Raw genomic sequence first — 23,993 nt, 5'->3', positions numbered from 1 at the left:
AATCATTCTACTCCGTCCCAATTAAAAAATAAATTATTTCATCATCCAACTTTCGAATCTGTATGAATTGGATTTAAAACTATAAACCTTAAACGTTTTAGGAGTAATAAACTGGGTTAGAAGCCGGGGAGTGTACACGCCGCCTTAAACCAGAAAATTTCCACATTTACCCTTGACACCTGCAGTGATGGAAGAGGTGGACACATGGGCATACCCGTCATCTCGCCCCTCAACAATAAGTAGTAGTACTATTTAAATAAAAATCAGTAGCATTTCGCGTCGTCCACAGCGATCAATAAAAATTCCGTCTTCAATTTTCATAAACGCTACTTAATCCACAAATCCCACCACTCCCAATATAATCCACAAATCTCACCAGCCCTTACAGAGAGAAACACGATCAATCCTCTGGTTCCTCCACCGACTCCATGGAGATCGGGCCGGAGACGGCGGCGGAAGCTGAGTCCTCAGCTTCTTCGATCGGTTCCTCGCCGGGAGAGAACAGTAGCAGCGCCGTCGGGGATAATGCTAAGAGCAGGCTTGATTTGTTAGATGATGATGAGGAGGGGGATGTTTGCCGGATCTGCAGGAATCCTGGCGACGTGGATAATCCGCTGCGATACCCCTGCGCCTGCAGTGGCAGTATCAAGTTCGTTCACCAGGATTGCCTTCTTCAGTGGTTGAATCACAGCAACGCTCGCCAATGCGAGGTTTGAGCTATGAGTGCCGCGATTGATGCATTTGATTTCTAGCGAGCTTTTATTTTCTTTTTGGACGAGTGATTTTGTTCTTGTGATTTCCAATCGATTGATTGATTCATTGATTTGTTGTTGGAAATAAAATGAGCTGACTTAAGCGGAGTTTCTTATGATTGGTTCATGCGAATGCAAATACTAGTTTGAAGCCTTACCTGAATTAATACTATCTTTTAGTTATTCACTTTCGCTCTATCCCTGTGAATCATGTTTCTACCGCTGTTTGTTTTTGTGTGATTGTCAGTTGTTTCTTTGGAAGTGCTAGAAGGTTTTAGAAGTTTGGTTGATGCCTAGGCTAAGCGCTTATACGAAATGAAATCTCATCTAATCTTCTTAAAGTTTTTGAAGAGTTTGTCCAAAATGCTTGAATCTTAATGGCCTCTTGCGCTCAAAGTATTTTATATGGAGATTGTTGTTTTGGACTCTTTTGTTTCATGAATATCAAATTGTTATAGTCAAGATATTTCCTTAAACTTTGCCAGACCTTAGCTGACCTTTTCTGCATGGCAGGTCTGCAAACATCCATTTTCATTTTCACCAGTTTATGCTGAAAATGCCCCCACGAGACTTCCGTTTCAGGAATTCATTGTTGGAATAGCTATGAAAGCCTGCCATGTTCTGCAATTCTTTTTACGGCTCAGTTTCGTACTTTCTGTTTGGCTTCTCATCATCCCATTCATCACATTTTGGATTTGGAGGCTGGCATTTGTTAGAAGCATTGGAGAAGCCCAGAGATTATTCTTGAGCCACTTATCTACAACAGTCATTCTAACTGACTGCTTGCATGGATTTTTGCTGTCTGCTAGCATTGTTTTCATTTTTCTTGGAGCAACTTCCTTGAGAGATTACTTTAGACATATACGAGAGCTTGGTGGGCAAGATGCAGACCGAGAAGATGAAGGAGATAGAAATGGAGCTCGTGCTGCAAGAAGGATTCCAGCTCAAGCAAATAGAAACATTCCTGTTGATGGGAATGGTGAAGATGCTGGTGGAGCCCAAGTAATTGCTGGTGCTGGTCAGTTGATTCGACGAAATGCAGAAAATGTTGCAGCTAGGTTAGAGATGCAGGCAGCTCGGCTTGAGGCCCAGGTTGAACAGATGTTTGATGGTTTGGATGATGCTGATGGGGCAGAAGACGTACCTTTTGATGAACTGGTTGGCATGCAGGGGCCTGTGTTTCATCTGGTTGAAAATGCTTTCACTGTGAGTCTTATGACTCTTATTTTCATTTGATCATTTGAGTTTTGAGGTCTTAAATGGGCCCTAAAGGTCTCTGACTGGAATGCTCTTTGTGGCGCATGATTTTCATTCTACATATTGTTATTTTCTTACTAATTGTGTCAATGCTTTTGGTTCCCTTAGTTAGCTATGATTGGCTCATTAAATTTTTTCACATGCTAAATCATCTGCTGCCTTTTTTTTCCCTAAAATATAATGCACTATGCAATCAACTGTAACAAGAAACTAATGTGTATTTGGATGGATATGTTCCCATGCGGATAAATATTCAAATTTACTAACTGTGTTTGCTTTTTTGGGAATCAAATTTATTTTCGTGTTTGGTTTCAGTAGTTTAGTTAGTAGTCCCCTTGTCATCAATTCATCTCCAATATTTCTTATTTGGTGCTGTTATTTATTCATGAGATATTGTGAAATTACCTTTTGTTTTCTTATATGCAGCATGGTTGATAAAATCAAACTTTTCCTGCCTGAATACTTTGAATGGGATATCAAGAAAGTCTTCATGTTTTCTCTATGCAGCACGATTGAAAAAATTAACCTTTTATCCTGTGTGGATTTTATGCATGAGCACCAGATACTTTGGAAGTTTTTTGTTTTTTATATGCACCACCATTGAGATAATTAATGTTTGCACCATTGTCTCTTGCAGGTTCTAGCAAGTAATATGATATTCCTTGGAGTTGTAATCTTTGTACCATTCTCATTGGGACGGGTTATAATATATTACCTATCTTGGATTTTGTCATCTGCTACCAATCCAGTTTTGTCCACAGTTGTTCCACTTACTGAATCAGCACTTTCTTTGGCCAATATCACTCTGAAAACTGCTCTGACTGCTGTTGTAAATCTGACGTCTGATCATCAAGACCATAGGATGCTTGGCCAGGTTGCAGATGTACTAAAATCAAATGCAACGGGACAAACTATCTCAAACAACATAAGCTCTACGGTGGCAACAGAAATCTTGAAAGTACAGTCAGTTGGGGCATCACGTCTCTCTGATGTTACTACACTTGCTGTTGGCTACATATTTGTATTTTCTGTTGTCATCTTCTACCTTGGGATTGTTACCTTAATCCGGTACTCAAGGGGAGAACCTTTGACAATGGGGAGGTTCTACGGTATTGCTTCCATTGCTGAAACTATTCCATCCCTCTTCAGGCAGTTTGTGGCTGCAATGAGACATTTAATGACTATGATTAAAGTTGCGTTTCTCCTGGTAATTGAACTTGGCGTTTTCCCTCTGATGTGTGGTTGGTGGTTGGATGTTTGTACTATAAGGATGTTTGGGAAGTCAATTTCTCAGAGAGTTGATTTCTTCTCAGTCTCACCATTAGCAAGCTCCTTGGTTCATTGGGTTGTGGGAATTGTTTACATGCTGCAAATAAGTATCTTTGTCAGCCTTCTTCGAGGGGTATGAATCGTGCTCGACTTATAATTATAATTTTTCAGCACTAGCTCTTTTTTTGTAACGTCTAAATGTCCATATGGTGTAGGTCCTGCGCAATGGGGTTCTTTACTTTCTACGAGACCCTGCTGATCCTAATTACAATCCATTCCGCGATCTCATTGACGATCCTGTACACAAGCATGCTCGTAGAGTTTTGTTGTCTGTTGCTGTATATGGGAGTTTGATAGTCATGTTGGTGTTTTTGCCTGTGAAACTTGCAATGAAGACTGTTCCTTCCATTTTCCCTCTGGATATCTCGTAAGATTGCTTTTGACATTTCTCTGCAATCTTCTGCAGTCTTTTTGGGTCTTCATGTTAATGTACTGTATCTGCTCTAATTTACAGACGCGCACTTTCTTTTGCAGTTTATCCGATCCGTTTACTGAAATTCCAGCTGACATGCTCCTATTTCAAATATGCATTCCTTTTGCTATCGAGCATTTCAAACTACGTCATACTCTCAAATCCCTTCTCCGGTATTGGTTCACTGCTGTTGGCTGGGCTCTTGGCTTAACAGATTTTCTACTCCCAAAGCCGGAGGATAATGGTGGGCATGAAAATGGGAATGCTGATATGGGCAGACATGAGAGAGTACACGGACAGGGAGTTGGTCAGGAACGAGTGGTAGCCCTTGAAGATGTGAACAGGCCCCGATATTTGGCTGCAAATGCCAATTCGGCTGAGGAGCTTGATGATGAGCTAACTGACACAGAGTAAGTTTAATAGTTGTCAGGTTATATATCAGCCACCAAAGGATAAACCCAGTAGTTCCCAATATTCAGGAGGCACATACTGAGTGAAAGAATTTTTGCCTTGTCTTGAGTGGTGCACCGTGCACATATAGTTCTGTCTTGAATAGCTCTATTGTGACTCTTTTCGTTTTGTGTGCATCATTGAATATGTGGCGTAGCCACCTAGATTGAATCACACTAGGCAGTTTTGGAGTTTTTCATTGCGCAGCCATGTTGTCTTAAGGTTGAAAACAGTCATTATTTTCTGTGTCTGAAGCTATTCCTTCTGGACATAGCTTCTTGGTAGCTGAATTTTGGTATGTATTTGTGGTGTAACTGTATCATCACCTTATATTATCTAGTTATTCCTTCAGCAGGTGGGCTTTTGTACTTCGAATTGTGCTATTGTTGGTGGTTGCTTGGATGACTCTGCTTATATTCAACTCTACGTTGATAATTGTACCAATATCCCTCGGGAGAACGCTCTTCGATTCCCTCCCACTTCTCCCATTGACTCATGGCATCAGGTGCAATGGTAAGAAAATTGTAATGAAATCTAATGGTGACTAAATTATGTTTACTCCAGAATGAATTGAAACTTAGAATTTTACACTTGGATTTCTTGTACAGATATATATGCTTTTGTCATTGGAAGCTATGTCATTTGGACCGGTTTGGCTGGAGCTAGATACTGTGCTGACCTCGTTAGAACAAAGAGAACTAAAGTATTGCTTAACCAGATATGGAAATGGTTCGGCATTATTTTCAAGAGTTCTGTGCTGTTGTCAATATGGGTAAGAATTTTGTCATTGTGCAAGAATAATACTTAAATTTAAACTCCATTGCCGCTAATATATGCACTATTGCAGATATTCGTGATTCCTGTGTTAATTGGGCTGCTGTTTGAACTCCTGGTGATTGTGCCAATGCGGGTTCCAGTGGATGAGAGTCCGGTTTTCCTTTTGTATCAAGATTGGGCTCTCGGATTGATATTTTTGAAGATTTGGACTAGAATGGTGAGCATTTATATTTCTATAGGTATTTATTGCTTGTGCAATCAGAGAGATACCTCAACTTTCTATTAATATCTGGAATAGGTTATGCTAGATCACATGATGCCTCTGGTGGACGAGAGCTGGCGTCTAAAATTTGAAAGGGTGAGGGAAGATGGTTTCTCAAGGCTGCAAGCCTTTCGGGTTCTCCAGGAGATTGTGTTTCCGATCATTATGAAACTGCTAACTGCATTGTGTGTTCCATACGTTCTGTCGAGAGGGGTGTTTCCTATATTGGGGTACCCGCTGGTTGTGAACTCGGCTGTGTACCGATATGCGTGGCTGGGATGTCTGATCTTCAGTGTGATGTGTTTCTGTGCGAAGCGCTTCCACGTTTGGTTCACCAATCTTCACAACTCGATACGAGATGATCGATACTTGATTGGGCGTAGGCTCCATAATTATGGAGAGAGAGAGAATGTAGTTAGGAGACATGGGCATGTTATTTCGGGAGATGGTCAGCATCTGGGTCTGATGCGTAGGCACGTTATTCCAGAAGAAGAGTAATATTAGCAATTAGTAAAAGTAGGCAATCAAATTTACCCTTGTGAATATGTTTGGATGTAGAACTAATACTTCAATTTTTCTTTTCTTCTCTTTTCTTTTTAACACGTAATACAAAAAGATTTGAAGTTCACTAAATTTTTAATTCATTTTTTTCACATGTCTTATAAATGTATCAAGTTAAAGTGAGATTATATATTATGAGCATTGAAAGTATATTAATGTTTAATTTTCCAAATCACATAAAAGTTGAACTTATATAGTATATGCAGTATTTTTTTTACTTTTGAAAATGATTAGAAGTGCAAATTAAGCTTGAACTTTAATGTAATTTTATTAAATTAATTACGTCAAACCATAGCTTTTGTAAATGTAAAACAGATAATAGCAAAAATATAGTAGAAAACACAATTGAACAAACATTTGATCCACTTTCTCTCGCTTCTCCATCTCTTTCTTGTGCAAATCCATTTTCATTGAATATCAAATCGAACAATTACTTTACTTACTATCATTTGTAGTAAACTCAAACTCCAGCTTAAGTAGTGAAAACACCATGTTTACGGGGTTTTAGAAACCTCCCACATCGGAGGCCCTTATCTGGACACATTGAATTGATCATATCCTCGAGGGAACCTCTTGCGATTGTAATGGTAATGGAAAACCCATATCCGTGTACTTGGATAATTATATTCTCCAGGATATGACAACGCCTCAGAACACATTTATGTTTCCACACGGTCATGCACTCAATGACAACTGCAGCTAAGCTCGTATAGTCCTTCACCCTCACCTCCAAGAGCAGAATATCCACACCACCAATCTCGACAAGCATTCTTCTTGCTCATCACATTAGCTGCTGGCATCTTCTCAGTATGCGTGTACAAAATCTGTATGAAAATAGTCCAGGTATATGAATCCACCGGTGCAGCACCAGGAAGATCGAAAAATATTACATGAAATATACTCACTGTCGTCTATTCAGAGATGCAACATTTGCAATCGAAGATGGCCAAGCTCCTAGGGGCTTTGACTGGGATATCACTGTATCACATACCGGTGAGTGACCCATGTCATACCAGATGGAAAACATGTTTTCACGATGACAATGATGGTTATGTCCTCTTCGAAGCATCTGCACAGAGGAACAAATAGCAAGTTGAGAAAATGTCCGAAAGAGGAAAGTACAAGTTCAAGAAGCCTAGACCTGCTGTTTCATTGCTACAGCTGGAAGTGGACCTTTTTGCATTGGAGCATGCCAGCTCCTAGGATGCGAATCTTTCGGGTGGTTTTGGATTAGGGGAATAGACATACTGTGCATAAGAGGTCTAGCTGGGAGCACACCAGGAACAAGTAGCTCTTTGCAACTAAAACCAGGCCGACCCTAAAGATTGAATCATGAATACATAAACATATTTCAACTATAAAAAAAGTCGTTATATTACATAAGTCATTTAACATGGATCTTCAGTGACATGATACATTGAAGAAACATGACAGACACACACCCATGGAAGAAGAACACATGCAAAATATTGCACACATCATTGAAATATAACACGTAGTCATACAATGATGAAACATGATATTTGTATACCTGTAACCATGCTCCCCTATCTTCCCTCCTTTGAACACATGCAACATGAAGAGTCTTGGAATAAATTTGTTTCCTGTTCTTTTCAGAAAGCTATATGCTAAAACAGTTAGTGAAGCTTAATTATCAAGAGAAAGTGGCATAAATTAAGGCACAGAAATAAACTCACGGATTCAGAAGCCTGTTCTGGTGTTGAAAACGCAGAGGAGCCACTTTCTTCGCTTATTCTGTTTTGATCTTGCCTCACCTGCATAGGTATAGAGCAGACTGAGAAAGCTTGAAATCTGCTGATGTGATTGAATATGTGAATAACTACTGCTGAGATCTGACCGAAAGAAAAACTCATCTACAGACCTCACGTGACTTGAGTGATCTGAATGGAGAGAACACTTCGCTAAGCTTTCCATCAGCAATGCTATTATCCAGATTTTCAACACATAGATTAGATCCTCTATCATAATCTTCATTCACACAAGAGTCAAACTGGTGATTCAGTCTTAGCTTTCCCTGGAATCTCTTTCGTGCAATCCCAACATACCATGTCTTCTTATTGAATATCTGGCCACTGAGAGATGCAACAGCTCTAGCAGCATCATCTGCATTTTCAAAGTCCACATACCCAATGCATTTTGAGGTTTGGTCTTCATTTCTCATGATGATTGTTCTCGTTACTACTCCAAAGTCACTAAATATTTTCTTAAGATCATCTTCAGTTGTTGATTTGCAGAAGTTCTTTATAATCACATTAGTAAAATATGGCTTATCCATTGGCAATCTCCTTTCTTTCCCATCGTGAGAGGATCCCATATGAACTTGTTTTCCATTCAATAGCATGTCATTATGCTCTTCAGTACCTTCCTGGAGAGACTCCTCACCTGGGTGCCCAGATCCAAAACCCATCGACCGACCAGAAGATAAAAATGTCTTGGGTAGAGCTTTGTGGTTAATTTCCTCGTCTAAATTCTTCAGAAATCAATTCCATATCAATCCACAAAATAAAAAAGAAAATACTCTCATGAACTGTATGCAGCAAAATTAAGGTACTAATGAAATGTGATGTACACCAGTTAACATTGTTGACTACAGATAACATGTTATACCACTACATTAGGATCATAGGATCATAGGTGGTAAATCAAAAGGCCAACCAAAGAGAATATTCTAGTACCTGTAACTGGGCAGCTCTATCTGTCTTTCTTTGAGCAAGTGCAACTTTAAGAGGCTTGCCAAAAATAATTTTACCATTCATTTTGCATTGCTACAAAGCAAGAGATTATTGAAATTTAATAACCTAGGTCGCAAGTAAACCAAGTGAAAAAGGAGAATCTAAGAATACAGAGATTATAACCCACGGCTTTGAAAGCCTCTTCAGGAGATGAGAATGCAACAAAGCCTGATCCCTTACTTATTCCTTCCCTATTTCTATTAACCTGTACGGAAGTGAGATATCAGAACATGCTAAGTAAGACATGATTTATTTGAGAATAATCAGTGCTGACTCTACCATAAGAAAAAATGCATCGGCCAACCTTGCATGATGTCACTAAACCAAAAGAAGAGAACAGTTCTTTAAGCTGTTTTTCATCACTAATGCCGTCATTTAGATTTTTGACATATAGGTTATACTGTCTATCAACTGAATCACTAGTTTGAGCTGTCCCGGAGTTCCATTTCTTTTCATCAAATCTCTGGCCATTAAGAGATTGAACTGCTCTAGCAGCATCCTCCGCATTCTTAAATTTCACAAATCCAAAGCTTTTTGAGGCTTCATCTTCATTTCTCATGACCCCTGCATCTGTTACTAATCCAAGTTCACCAAATATTTTCTTAAGATCTTCTTCAGTAGTTGATTGACCAAAGTTCTTCACGAAGACAATAGTAGAATTTGCCTTGTCCACTAACAACTCCATCTTTTTAGTAAGAGAGTTTTCCATATGGACTTGCTTTCCGTTCAATAACAAGCCATTAAGCTCCCTGACTATGCCATTGAGCTCTTCAACAAGGCCATTAAGCTTCGTGATGACATTACTGAGCTTTCCAATAATGCTATCATGCTCAATAGCTTCCTGACCAGTTACCTGACCAGATAACTGCACAGAGCCATAGTCCATCGAATGAGCAGAAGCATCTTTTGTTACTATGCATGAGTGAGAGTCTCCTTCGGATGAGAAGGTCTCAGGCGGAGCCTTGTGACCATTTTCCTTTCCCAAATCCTGCACGGACCAATTATATGTTAACCATTTAGAACAAAGGCCACCCACCGAAACATGTATTGACCCATTAACTCTTGAGGACCAGTAATGAAATGCAATTGTGCACTAGACAACATGATTAAGTGTTAAACTCATTTTCTTGTCAATAGGTTCCTACATGATAAACATCAAACACCCTGAGGAATAAATAAAACCTGTAATGGAGCTCTTCTATCTTCCTTCCTTTGAGCAATTCCAATGCGAAGAGGCTTGTCAACAAGAACTTTACCATTCATCCCAGAAAGCTACAAAACAATTGAATCTTGAAATATTTTCACTGAGAATAATGTGAGAGCATAAACTAGAGAAAGGAGAAAATTAAACCCACAGCATCAGAAGCTTCTTTGACTGATGAGAATGCAACATATCCTATGTTTCTGCTGTTTCCTTTCTCATCTTGCAGTACCTGTAGACATACCAGAGAAATACAATAAGCTGTAGCCTAAAGCCCAATGACATGACTGTGTTTACAAATGGTGGGTGCTGAGATCCAGCCAAGGGAAAAAATGCAACCAACCTTGCAAGACATCACTGAACCAAACTCAGAGAACAATTCCTTAAGCTTTTCCTCATCAATGCTGCAGTCCAGATTTTTGACATATAGATTAGATCCAGTATCAAATGCGTTTTTTACAAACTCAAGATGGTGTTTCAGTTCTAGCTGTCTCTCATGTTTATTTTGGAATCTCCCAACGTACCACTTCTTCTTACCAAATGTCTGGCCATTAAGAGATTTAACAGCCCTAGCAGCATCCTCTGCATTTTCAAAGTTCACAAATCCAAAGCATTTGGAGATTCCATCATTGTTTTTCATCACCACTGCACTTTTTATTAACCCAAATTCACCAAATCTATTCTTAAGATCATCCTCAGTTGTTGATGTACAGAAATTCTTTACAAACACATTAGTAAAATCTTCCTTGTCTTCTAACAATTCTCTATTTTTCTTACTAATAGAGGGTACCATTGAAACTTGTTTTCCTTCCGGCGGCATGCTATGGTTCTCCTTCACCCCATTCGGAATAGACTCCTCATCAGATCCATAGCCCATTAACTGACCAGAAGCATCTTGACTGCATGACTTTGTGTTCTCAAAGGACAAACATTTCTCCGGCATGGCTTTGTGGTCAATTTCGTTTGCCAAATCCTGCAGAGACCAATTATTTATTAACCAGCACTAAAAACCATCCCCAAGAAGCAAGCGACCCGTAAACTGTGTAAACTCCATTCATGTGCAATAGTCTACAAACCACACAGGGTACATAAATTGCAAGAGGAAACCTGGTCCGACAAGCTCAATCTATAAGATATTGGTCAGATTTAAACGTGTAAACTATTTTGACCTACCACTCAAAGCAATTATCAAAAAATGAAAAAAGGAAAATATGGGAAGCCTGCAATACCTTAGTGTATATCATCCCAGCAGCACTACTACTTGCACCGGGTTTTTGATGAAAAAGCATTATTTTAATAGGTTTTCCATTAAGAGAAGTGGACTTTAGCTCCTCCAAAGCTTTGTGAGCTAACATAAGCAAGCAAAAGAAACTATTAGACTATGGATGTATGGTAAAGGAGTAGAGATTGATTAATAATTGCATGAATTTTTACTATTTAGTTGCACACTTGCACCCGAACTACAACAAAACTAAAACTGAAACACCCCCTTTTACTGATTTGAGATCATATGAAACAAATCAGTTAAAGTATCTGGCTGAAAAAATCTTGATATCAGACCGTGGAATTCATATACAAGAAACTCACCACATAAATACACTCATCAAGGGTGCAGAATCTGTTTCAAGCTTCCATGAAGAAAAGTATATTGAGAACAAAATTAAATTACAAAAAACCATATGAAATCTGCTTTATGTGATGTGATTGAGAGGCTGATTATTCTAGACATATATGTCCACAAAGACATGATAGTTATAAAAATTCCACCTGTAGATGTATTATGAATATCAACATGAAAGTACGTAGTATGTTCAATAATAACTCCAGCTAAAGGTGTAGAGTAATATTGATTTCGATAGTCATTCACGTCGCTGTTTAGCTAACTGTATTTCATACTAATAATAAGACATCTTTCTAGCTCATTTCTTACAAGGAACACAATTTTTTGTGAAATACAAGCTTCACAGTTTGCATTTTTTACTACTCTCTGAAGTTGCTGAAAAATCTACATGTTTTTGTCCAACCACCTTCGAGCACTACTAGGATAAAAGCACCTAACAAACAGTCATAATGATGGCTTAATGCGTGCAAACCTAGCTTTTTAACTTGCACATTCATTCACTTCAGCTTGCAACTTGGAATCCTTAGGCTGGCTGATTCTGAAAATATTGAGTTGACTTCCAATATGAAAATTGAACATGTGAATGAATAATTATACATGAAATAAGCCTTGTATGCACATCTGATGATCATCTACACTCTACAGTACTCACAACACCCTCTTTTCCATACAAATAAAAAAATACCTCTTTCAAATAAAATTCCGGGTAAATTCATGTTCCGGTCCTCATTACAAGTGTCTAGGTTTTCCATGAGTAGAAACTTTTTAAATTATTTGCGGTGATGCTTATCCTATTTAGCTAGAATGGTTTCACTGAGTAATGCAGATAACGGTTTCAGACTAATAGTCATCGTTCAGGTCACGTAACAAACTAATACTACTATCGTCAAGCTCTTCAATTGACAAATATTAGGAGCAGAGCAGGCATCAAAAGTCAAAACATAGATCAGCAGAAAATTGAAGATACGAGTGTGATTGGGTTAAATAATTAAGAAGACTAACCACATTGAGGGTTTTTGTAGTGTACGTAGGCATATCGAATAGGTAGCCCAAAACTCAATTCCTGACAAACCTCAACTGAAACTACTTCCCCAATCGAGCTGAACAGGCCGTGCAGTTGCGACTCTGTGACATTAGCGTCGAAACCGATGACATACAGTGACGCTCCCACCGCCGCATTCCCCAGCTGTGCAGCCATCTCAATCACAAATTAATCCTTATTTCAATTTTCTTATTTCCCTTTTCCAAAGCTTCGGTTTTTCTGCCCACTGCATCCGCTCTATTTTAGAGCATCTCCGAGAAAAGGGTAATTTTATGCTCCATTTCATTTTTGAAAATGTATATTGTGCCTTTAACCTTGGGGTTTATTTAAGAACGTGGAGTACTATAACTAAAAGCCTTTTTCCTAGGAGTTTGTTACTCCACTATTTGTTAAGAATGTATAACTGCTAATGAAAAACTTAATTTCTCGATTTATCTTTTTTTCTTGAAGATGCTCTCACTATATCTGTTAAAAATACACCAACCCTCCTCCGAATTGCAACGGGTTAAGAACCAATAATTCCGTTCGGTTCAAATAACCATTAAAATAATGTCGCACCTTGTCTCTCTAGGTTACTCACATTGATTTTTAGGGTCCAATATAACTAAATCATTTTCTTTTTAATAAAAAGTAGTACTCCCACGTCTGCCTTTTAATGTCCTATATTTAATCAGGTTTTTTAGAAATTGTTTGACTTTATGAAATAAAATGGGTAGAAAAGTTGGTGAAATATGGGGTTTACTTTTATATATTAGTTTATAATAAAATATATGTAAAATGAGTTAGTGAAATGTAAGGTCCATTTACCAAATATGATAAAAATGAAATGGGATATTTATTGGCAGACGGGTGAAATGACCTTGTATGTTGGTTAACACGTTGTGTGCACAAAAAGAATATAACAGGTTTCCTTGGTCCAGCAAATCCACTAGATCACGCGGTCTAGGAACTCGTTGGTCGTCGGAAAATCCTGGTCGTCGGACACACAGAGCACTCTTTCAAAAACCCTCAACCACTTTACTAAACCTAGCATAGGGAAGTAGGGATCGATCCCACAGAGATGGATGCGTAACAATCATGTTCAAGGATTTGGACTTATTTTTGGGGTTGGCTGCTGCCACGCATTTTTCGGGTTGAGGAAAATAAACTTAACTTGGGAATTTAAACTGCTACGCTAACAGCTAGACCTAGGCGAAACAGCAAAAGCATGCACGAAAATTAAACCGAACAATCACTAGATCTAAGAAACTACTCTAATTACCTAGATCTGGGTAACAAACTGACTGTGGGGACCATAACTGAAAAAGCAGAGTACGGACGAAAAGCTGGAAAACAACTAACTCTGGTACTAACTAACAGCGACATCATCTTCTTCAACCAATTTGCGTAAAAACTCAGAAGAAAAACAGCATGAGCGAAATCGGAACAGAGCAAACTGAATCTAAACCATTTTGATGAGTAATAATAAAGAACTAAACAGATCTACAAATGCTAGACGAAGTAAAACAGAAAGCAAGCGGAAAACTCAAAATCCATGCACAACTCGACCTCCTCACTTCGGATCCAACCTCAGACGCTAAATCCACTCCGGATCCAAGCGTCCGACACAAACTCCAACCAAAAGAAACATTTCATAACTTCAGATTTAAACAACAACCTCCAATCAATCAACAAACCACAGATCTATCACCAAATTCCCAGATCGAGCACCACAGCAGCAAAAAACAGAGATCGACATATAACTTGTTAAAATAAACTCTCAACAGCAGGATCTACGTAAATCAACTTGAAATATCACAGATAAACGCAAACTAACAGAAGTGAATAGATAATCAGTAGCATCAACAACCAAATCGACTCCCAAAAGTGAAGTTCGACCGTAAAAGTGCAAAACAAACTGAAAATAAAGAGATTGTATCTTCGCCCTCACGCGGACGGTGTTACGACTGAAATTTCTGAAGAATAAACCCCTTCGGAACCGAAACTACCCCAGATCTCCCATTCCCAAGTGTGTGTTGTGTGTGAGCTAAGAGTGAGCGAAAAAGAGTGATGATTTGTGTGTTGCATGCTCTTCTATTTATAGGCGTTGGAGTGGGGCCCAGCGAGGTATAGATGGACTTTGTTGCCCTCAGCTACTGACTCCCTTCTTCAAGCCTTCTTTTTCCTTAGATTCTGCTCATTTTTACTTCATTCCTTCGCTAGATTGTTTCCTTCACATCTCCTTGATCTAGCGATTCTGTCACACACCTGGCTTAGAAACCGTGTTAGACCCAGCAAAATGTAACGCTTTTCACCATATAACCGATGCATGAAATTAGCCTTATCAAACTGCTCACACTTAAACCATACTTGTCCTCAAGTATAAAGACAAGAAAAAAAAGAATAAGGCGAATTTCAAGCAAGGTTATCCCCTGACCGACTCTTTAGACTCTAGACAGACTCCTAGACCTAGACACAATTTAAAACTTAAACAGTTTAAGAAAAACATACAAACACAAACACATAAACACATAAACACATATGCATGAGCTAGCTTCAACTTTTAGGCAACCGTCCCCACAAGATTAAGGTCAATCCAACAGGCTGCACTCCTCCAAATAGGCCCTTTCCCTTCCTCTACCTAGCCAATCTGTCAGCTCGTCAAGATAGCCTTTTACTTACCCAATTGTTGGATTCACTCGATCACTCATTCCTCACCAGGGATGTTAGGATCGATTCTCTCTTAAGTTATTGCCACACCACTGAAGCGTCGGGTTATGAGAGTTCCTCCTTTTCCTGGGTCAGGCTATTATTGTTCCTGCCCTTTAGACAACTTCCCCCTGGACTTCGTCCAGCTTATTCCTCCTTATATATTTTTTTTTATTTTCTCCTCCCTTTTTTTCCTTTTTTCTTTTTTTTTTTTTTTTTTCTCTGGACTTTGTCCAGCTTATTCCTCCATTTCCTCCTCTCTTCTGGACTTCGTCCAGCTTATAACACCTTACCCTGGACTTCGTCCAGCTTATACCTTCATAACCCAATTCCCCTATTTTTTTCTCCTTCACAACTCTTCTCCCTAAGCATTCAGTGGCGGCCCTTAAACATGTGTTAGCTCGAAGTTATTTAAGGCTTATAACTCGCTATTATAGTAGGGCTTCACAACTAAGTAAGTAAAGGCATCCTCCATCGTTCTCGCTTCACTCAGATTGACTTGGCTTATTAAAGGAAAAAGCTTCTAAGTTGAAATGCCTCCTATTTTCAATTACTTTTACTAAGGGAATCATGCCGTATTATATTCACTGGCTCATGCGACACAACAAAACTTAGACCTAAAGACTCTTAACATGCAGACAAATTCATGCATTGACTCCTCTCCCCCTCCCACTTCACTCAAGCTTGTCCCCAAGCCATCGTCGTGAAGGGGGGAAACAGAGAAATCAATGCAGCAACAACAACAGTTCATATAAAAACAAAAACTTCTCACACTTAGACCAAGCATTGGGCTAAGTGGGAGGAAAACACAACAAAACAGAAAATACAAACTTCTCACACTTAGACCACGCATTGGGCTAAGTGGGAGAAGACATAGACAAATACAAAACACAAATAGTCAACAAAAACAAACACAGATAACTGAAAGTAAGAAAAATAAAAGTTACTTGGTCATGGGGGGTGATTCACTTCTGGGGCTGGCTCCCTCGAGAGCCAGACTGGGGTGGGATTCCGGGTCGGGTCATTTTCACTTTCTTCTTTGCTGGCTGCTCCAGCTCTTCCTCTTCCTGTTCTGGCTGGTCGGGTACTGGCTTCTTCACTAGAGACTTTGATTTAGGTGGGGCTGGAACTTGCTTGGGAACGGGTGGGGAGATCAACTGCTTGAGCGATTGCTGCGGTCGCTTGACGGAGGGACTGCTCTGGATGGGCTGCTTGACCTCACTGCTGGACCCAGGAGTTACCTTCGACTGGGTCAAGGGGAGTGTCTGCTGCAACCACTTCAACATCTTCATTGAAAGCTCCACCGCTTCCGTCATTCGCTCATTTTGTTTGGCGCACTTCACCGCCAAATCTGCAATGTTGCCCCTCAGGGTCTTCACTTCCTCCCGATTCCCGTTCAATTCCTTTCTGATCCCACCAAGTTCCTTCATCACTTCCTTCCTCATCAACTGCATCTCCTTCCTCACATCTTGGACTTCCTTACGTAGCTCTTCAACCTCTTCACTTGGCATGGCTTCCTCGGCTTCTTCAGGCTCTGCTTTTACCTTGTCTCCTAACGAGTAGAAGAGGGTCTTGGTGCCATGAGTCTGCAGCAAACCCTTGTTGAAAAAATAATCAACACTGAACACCTCCGGGGGGTCGCACATGACTACCAAAGGAGCGGCCTTGGCAATCTTCATTTCTATGTTTCGTTGGAGGTAGGCGCCGAGGAGGTGGCAGGTATACATATGACGCGCAGGGTTGCTCGTCATTTGGTGGCATGCCTGAGCCAGCCAATAACCTAGGTGCACCTTCACGCCTTTCGCCATGCACCATGTGAAGTAAAGGTCGGTAGTTGTAAGAGCTGAATTAGCGGTTCCCATCAAGTTGTAGCTGATAAACGTCTGAGCAAAGCGGAGGATTCGGTCTTCGATGTGAGAGGCTTTGGAGTAGCTGGACTTAAACGTTCCCGCCTTGGGGTGAGTGATCAGTTCCCATGCCGTTTGCACTTTGAAACCCGACGTATTCTTCGGCACACCGATCATCCTCTCATTCCATGCCCCCTCCTCATCCTCGGCTTGGGTAAACAATCCCATTCGCAGAGACCATTCCCGGATGCTCATCTCATATTCGTCATTAAAAAGCCTGAACGTTATTGAATCCGCGTCAAGATCAGTGGTGTTTTTTAATCGAAAGGTGGAGAAAAACTCCCTTGCTAGATCCACCGGCACCCTCTCCTGGCTGTGCTGTAGTAACCACTCAAATCCTATCGAATAGATACAAGCGCGGAATTCCTTGTCACATGCAATCATTTTAAGCTCCCTTGAGCTGTACTGCTTCCCAGACTTGGCCATCTTCCCGGCGCTACATCTTTCCTTGTACACTGCGGTCCTCTTCTGATCGTCGAACTGCCTCATCTCCTCTAGCAGCTCTTTAGTCAGCCAGACCTCCGGACGTCCTGGAATAGGCTCTTCTTCAGCTTCTTCAGATTCATAGTCGGGCTCAGGGATAGGCTCGTCTTGTTCCTCGACAGAGGGATCCTCGGTCAGGGGAAAGGGTCTCCTCGACCTCCTTGACGGAGGGAGCTTTCCTTGACCGAGTAGATGAGGTCGCCGCCGCCTTTCCTTTTCTCGCCCTTTCCTTGGCCAAGCGGTGTTCCTCTGTCTCTGCATCCTCAGGAACTAAATCATCAACTTCATCGAGCAGACTCCTCCTGGTGCGTCTTCTTTCTGCCCTTTCGTCTATCTTGGGTTCATCTTCCTCCTGGTCATCCACCAGGTCCACAATCAAATTCAGCCCTCCCTTGGCGGGCTCCGGTACTCCAGTCGCAAGTAGATCTATTTCTTCCATTAACTTTTTCGGGGTTTCCCCCTCATGTTCCACTATCGGGGTCGCCCCCTCAATATAAATGGGGTTCTCCCCCCAGACACCACTTGGGGTCGCCCCCTCTTCCATGAGTTCAGGGGTCGCACCCCTGAAATCAGTTGGGGTCTCATCCCCAGTTTCCATAGGGGTTTCCCCCTCAGCAACATCCTTCACAATAGGGGCTTCCCCCTCAATCGTACTGTCCACAATAGGGGTTTCCCCCTCCACAACTTCATCTAAAACATGGGTTTCCCCCTCACCATCTTCCTTACCCTCAGAACTAGGGTTCTCGTCACCGTGCTTCTCTGTCTCTACCTCTGTTCCGCCGTTCGTCGGTCCATCATCCCCCGGCCGTTCGTGCACCGCCTCCTCTTTCTCCGCCTCCTGTGAAGCGGTTTCTGCATGTTGAGATCCAGAATCTTGCGGCCTTTCTTCACGAAGATCCGCCGGTTGTGCAGCCGAATCTGCCGGAATCGTCAGTGGTGGTATGACCGGTGCGGACGTCATTAGGCTAGCGGAGAACAGGGTGTATACTTCCCTTGCTTTCTCGACGCTCCCCAATTTCTGCTTCAATTATGCCAACAGGGTTGGGTCGTATACGGTCTGCTGCGAACTTCCGGTGAGTTTGGTCGAATCCATCATTGCAGATCTGAAATTAGACAAGAAACTGGGCCAAATATTGGTTAGGGTTTGTATTCTAGAGAGAGAATGAAAGTAGAGAGAAGGGAGAGTATATTCAGATTTTTCGTCGATTTGAGATTATTGGAGAGAGAGAATCGACGGTTGCTTTTCTGATAAAAGGATGGTGCGGTTGCAGGCATGATGTAAGCAACCATACAACTTCCATAAATATCGGCAGATTTTGAAATTCAAATTATCTCCGTCCCTCCTTGACCTCTTCCTCCAAGCTTTCCTTGACTTCTTCCTTCAGCTTCTTCTCTAGCTGATTCCCCTGATCATGACCCTATACTTACAAAAATTGAAGGTTCCAGACTCCCAGGTCAAGGTTAGAGTATAAAGTATCGGTTTTCTTCGGAGTCTGGTGTTTCGAAAATATTTTTGGATTTTCTTTAGTTTGAAAAACAATTAAACTATTTACACACTTCTTTAGAGTATTCTCGAGATTCCCTGGTTCAGCTCGTTTTTTCAAAAATGTCAACCTACTACCTGACCCAGGAATTCATCGAGAATACCTCCTCGTCCGTCTAGGCGATAGTAGAGAGTGCGTGTAGTGGAACTTCATCCACCACACACAACTTGGAATTATCCCTATAGACTTTCACTCTATGACCATTGACAAGAAAAAGGACAGAGTTAGAAGTACTTCCCTGGATCTCCACTGCTCTGTTTGCGCGGATGCCGACGATTGTATATGGGCCGATCCATTTAGACTTCAATTTTCTTGGCATTAGCTTGAGCCGCGACTGGAAAAGGAGCCCCTTCTGTCCCACATGAAGTTCCTTGACCCGAAGATTCTTATCATGCCATAACTTCGTCCTTTCTTTGTACCACATGGCGGACTCAAATGACTCCTGCCGAAGTTCCTCCAATTCTTGCAATTGTAACTTCCTCTCTTCTTCGCAAGCTATAGGTTTCATGTTCAACTCTTTCACTGCCCAGTACGCCCTGTGCTCAATACCAACAGGTAAGTGGCACATCTTGCCAAACACAAGCCTGTAAGGCGACATTCCAATAGGCGTTTTAAAAGCAGTTCTGTAGGCCCACAATGCGTCACCGAGCCTCTTGCTCCAGTCCTTCCTTGACGGATTAACTGTTTTCTCCAATATCGCCTTGATCTCGCGATTAGAAATCTCTGCTTGGCCATTAGACTAGGGATGGTACGGAGTCGACACTCTATGGTGAACACCATATTTCTTCATCAGAGCCTCGATGGTGCGATTACAGAAATGAGTTCCCTGATCTGAGACGATGGCCCCGGGAACTCCATATCTGTTGAAAATGTTGGCCTTCAAAAATTTTGCCACCTCCTTCGATTCGTATGTTGTGGTGGCCTTAGCTTCTATCCACTTAGACACATAGTCTACTGCAACCAATATATACGTGTTCCCACAAGATGATGGGAACGGTCCCATAAAGTCCATCCCCCACACATCAAAAATTTCGCACACGATCACCGGGACCTGAGGCATCTCGTCCCTCCTTGAAATTCCCCCCGTCTGTTGGCACCTCTCGCAATATTGGCAGAACTCAAAGGCATCCCTATTAATGTCGGCCAATAAAAACCGCTGTCCAGAACCTTCCTTGCTCTCTTCCTATGTCCAAAATGACCTCCACATGCCAAAGTGTGGCAATGAATTAACACATCTTTTTGTTCCCATTCGGGAATGCAGCGTCTAATCACTTGATTCGAGCACATTTTCCACAGGTAGGGGTCGTCCCAAAAGTAATATTTGGCCTCGCTTTTAATTTTCATCCTCTGGGCCCGGGAAACTTCACCTGAACTTGGCACATCTCCCGTGACCAAGTAGTTGGCTAAGTCAGCAAACCACGGTTCTGCGTTCAATGTGCGCTTCCCTTTATCCGATTCCCCTAGACCGATTAAAGCCAAAACTGCTTCCCAGTTAAGTGGTCTAGGAAATTTCTCCAGAAAGTACAAATGCTCCTCGGGGAAGGCATCAGGTATGGTCTCTTCTGTTTCCCCTTGATGTATTCTGCTCAAGTGATCGGCTACTCTATTCTCCGTTCCTCTTTTGTCTCTTACTTCCCAATCAAACTCCTGCAAGAGTAACACCTAACGGATTAATCTCGGCGTAGACTCCTTCTTAGCCAGTAAGTACTTTATTGACGCGTGATCCGTGAAGACTATAACCCTCGACCCAATGAGGTATGGTCGGAATTTTTCAAACGAGTATACGACAGCCAACATTTCCTTCTCCGTGGTGTCATAATTCTTCTGAGCCTGATTCAGCGTTTTGGAAGCATAGAAGATCACATAGCTTTTTCCATCAATTTTCTGTCCTAGGACAGCTCCCACAGCGAAATCACTCGCGTCACACATTATCTCGAAAGGATGGTTCCAGTCTGGCGCCCTGATAATTGGTGCTGACACTAACCTGTCCTTAAGCAACTGGAATGCCTTTTTGCATCCTTCGTCAAAGACGAATTCCACATCATTGTGTAACAAACGAGTGAGTGGTTGCGCGATTTTTGCGAAATTCTTGATAAACCTCCTATAAAACCCTGCTTGACCTAGGAAGCCTCTCACCTCTTTTTGGTTCGTAGGGTATGGTAATTTCGATCTCACATCCACCTTTGCTTTGTCTACTTGTATCCCTCTCTCAGAAACCACGTGACCCAGGACAATGCCTTCTGTCACCATGAAATGGCATTTCTCGAAATTCAATACTAAATGCTTCTCTTGGCATCTCTGTAACACTAGATCAAGGCTGGCTAAACAAGTATCAAATGAATTCCCGTATACGGTGAAATCGTCCATGAATATCTCAATTCATACTTCCAACAGATCCGAAAAAATGCTCATCATACACCGTTGGAAAGTTCCCGGTGCATTGCACAATCCAAACGGCATTCTTCGGTATGCATAGGTACCAAAGGGGCACGTGAATGTGGTTTTCCCTTGATCCTCTGGATTAACGTAGATTTGGAAATAGCCACTGTATCCATCATGGAAACAAAAGTACTGCTTGCCAGCCAGTCTTTCCAGCATCTGATCAATGAAAGGTAGGGGAAAATGATCCTTCTTTGTGGCTTCGTTTAGCTTCCTATAGTCGATGCACATCCTCCACCCCGTCACTAGTCTGGTGGGCACCAGCTCATTCTTTTCATTCTTAACAACCTGTATTCCAGATTTTTTTGGTACCATATGGACAGGACTGACCCACTCACTGTCCGGAATGGAGTAGATAATCCCTAGAGCAAGCAATTTTAACACCTCCTTTAGGACCTCCTCTCGCATGTTCGGATTCAGTTTCCGTTGTGTATCTCGATGAGCCTTCGCACCTTCTTCTAGACGAATGTGGTGCATACAAAGATCTCCCATTCCCAAGTGTGTGTTGTGTGTGAGCTAAGAGTGAGCGAAAAAGAGTGATGATTTGTGTGTTGCATGCTCTTCTATTTATAGGCGTTGGAGTGGGGCCCAACGAGGTATAGATGGACTTTGTTGCCCTCAGCTACTGACTCCCTTCTTCAAGCCTTCTTTTTCCTTAGATTCTGCTCATTTTTACTTCATTCCTTCGCTAGACTGTTTCCTTCAGCATCACAATTGATCTAGACTGTGTTAGACCCAGCAAAATGTAATGCTTTTCACCATATAACCGATGCATGAAATTAGCCTTATCAACGGGCGAAAAAGAAAAAATGAGACATTTAATGGCAGACGGAGGGAGTAACATATATCCTCTCTCACCTCTCTATTCCACTTTTTTTTACCAACTTAACTCATTTTTCTTAAAATTTCATGTCCGAAAGAAATGTCTCTACCACAGAGATGGATATAAGATTATTTTAATACACATGTCCCCCAAAATTTGCTACACTTTGACCCGATACGGGTTTTAAGAAATGTAATGGAAAGTGAGTTGAAAAAGTTGGTGGGATGTTGGTCCTACTTTTAAAGTATTAGTTTTGTAATAAAATGTGAGTAGGAATGAGTTAGTGGAATATGAGGTCCACTACCAAAAATGGTAAAAGTGAAGTGTATCAAATTTTCAGGGACGGACCAAAATAGTAAACTGTATCAAATTTTCAGGGACGGAGGTAGTACTTTTTAATTCTTACTAAAAATTGTATCAGTTTTCATTCCTTTGATTTGTGTAAATCAGGGATTAAGCGTGGTAAATCGAGTTTTAATAGTGTAAATCAAGTTTAGTCGTTTAAATCAGATTCGTATCGTGTCAACCTAAACTATATTGTGTCGTTAACAAGTAGTTTTATACACAAGTCGTGTTTAGATTTGAAGATAGCATGTCTGGTTCGTGATCATGTTGAGAGTGTCCTCAACAAATCGGCAAAATAGACTTAATTGGGTTGGATCATTAACTAGTCAAACTTGATAAAGACTCGACCGCACGATTTGTCAACCCTAATTGCATCATAGTCGCCGCCAAAAAAAAGGATCCTAAATAAATTAGACCAGCCACGATGTCGTTTACCAATCGTTCGTTACATTAAGTATTTACAAACCCACGCCAATCTTACCGTATTTCTTACTTAAATTGGTTATTCACAAGTCACAACATCCAACGGTCACACATCATTGTTTCCCTTAATTTTTGCCCCACGCAACTCCCATTACTACTTAGATATTCAGGTACATCATCTTATACTCCCTCCGTCTCAAGATAGTTGAGCCGTATACCGTTTTTGATTGTCCAAAGTAGTTGAGTCATTTCTTTTTTAGCAAAAACTTTATCATTTTTCATATTATACTCTCTCTTCAACTCTCTTACTTTCTCTTATTTTACTCTCCCCACTTGAACTGTTGAATGACGCTTAATAATTCTTGAGTTTTTGAATAATTTAACGTATTAAAGATGTAAGAGTATAAAAAAAAATGAAACATGAACACATTTAAAAACATATTTGGGCAGCACGGAGCTGTGGTGACCTTGAGGTCACGGGTTCAAACTCCACCATCCACTGGGAGACTTTTGATCTTAATCCGCAAGCCCGGTCAAGTAGGATTAATCCGATTCATTCTGTATTTCTTTAGTTTTTCCCTCTCCACTTAATCTACAACTAAATATTGCATAAAATCCTAAAATGTTTACTTAGAGTGAGACGAGAGAGTAGTAGTGCACCTAGGTTACAACCAGCTTGACCAGTTTACTGGATTATAGTCTATTCAGATAAGGTTCATTCTGTCTTTCTTTAGTTTTTCCCTATCCACTTAATCTACAACTAAATATTACATAAAATCCTAAAATGTTTACTTAGAGTGAGACGAGAGAGTATTAGCGCACCTAGGTTACAACCAACTTGACCAGTTCTTTGGATTATAGTCAATTCATATAAGGTCATGGACTAATGAGATCATAATTGTACAGGTCATGTTATGGACTAAT

General features: G+C 40.9%; 2 protein-coding genes across 8 annotated transcripts; one reads left to right on the top strand and one right to left on the bottom strand.

The window, feature by feature from the left end:
- The first annotated feature begins 295 nt into the window (after positions 1–295).
- LOC125196014 (probable E3 ubiquitin ligase SUD1) lies at positions 296–5,867 on the top strand. 2 transcript variants are annotated; one of them, XM_048094356.1, is made up of 9 exons: positions 296–710; positions 1,266–1,958; positions 2,647–3,411; positions 3,494–3,705; positions 3,813–4,160; positions 4,556–4,713; positions 4,809–4,972; positions 5,048–5,194; positions 5,276–5,867. In XM_048094356.1, exons 1-9 carry the CDS (start codon positions 429–431, stop codon positions 5,735–5,737), a joined length of 3,231 nt encoding a protein of 1,076 aa, XP_047950313.1. In that variant the 5' UTR covers positions 296–428; the 3' UTR covers positions 5,738–5,867. The 2 variants fall into 2 exon arrangements, with proteins under 2 accessions (XP_047950313.1, XP_047950312.1); XM_048094355.1 differs by having other exon boundaries at positions 4,553–4,713.
- Positions 5,868–6,130: 263 nt separating this feature from the next.
- On the bottom strand, positions 6,131–12,690 carry LOC125196015 (polyadenylate-binding protein 2-like). Of its 6 annotated transcripts, none has more exons than XM_048094358.1 (15): positions 12,378–12,690; positions 10,984–11,102; positions 10,279–10,727; positions 10,098–10,158; positions 9,909–9,986; positions 9,736–9,825; positions 8,858–9,541; positions 8,681–8,758; positions 8,497–8,586; positions 7,683–8,291; positions 7,498–7,575; positions 7,332–7,421; positions 6,942–7,118; positions 6,706–6,869; positions 6,131–6,624 (listed from the first exon to the last, which is right to left on the bottom strand). In XM_048094358.1, exons 1-15 carry the CDS (start codon positions 12,571–12,573, stop codon positions 6,582–6,584), a joined length of 3,006 nt encoding a protein of 1,001 aa, XP_047950315.1. In that variant the 5' UTR covers positions 12,574–12,690; the 3' UTR covers positions 6,131–6,581. The 6 variants fall into 6 exon arrangements, 5 of the variants coding, with proteins under 5 accessions (XP_047950315.1, XP_047950317.1, XP_047950314.1 ...); XM_048094360.1 differs by adding an exon at positions 11,848–11,913 and having other exon boundaries at positions 10,098–10,727; positions 12,378–12,444; XR_007171815.1 differs by having other exon boundaries at positions 6,946–7,118; positions 10,098–10,727.
- Between the last annotated feature and the right edge of the window lie 11,303 nt (positions 12,691–23,993).

The sequence above is a fragment of the Salvia hispanica genome, chromosome 6 (assembly GCF_023119035.1).
Source record: "Salvia hispanica cultivar TCC Black 2014 chromosome 6, UniMelb_Shisp_WGS_1.0, whole genome shotgun sequence".
Lineage (NCBI taxonomy): Eukaryota > Viridiplantae > Streptophyta > Magnoliopsida > Lamiales > Lamiaceae > Salvia > Salvia hispanica.
This window is presented reverse-complemented; position numbering and strand designations above follow the sequence as displayed.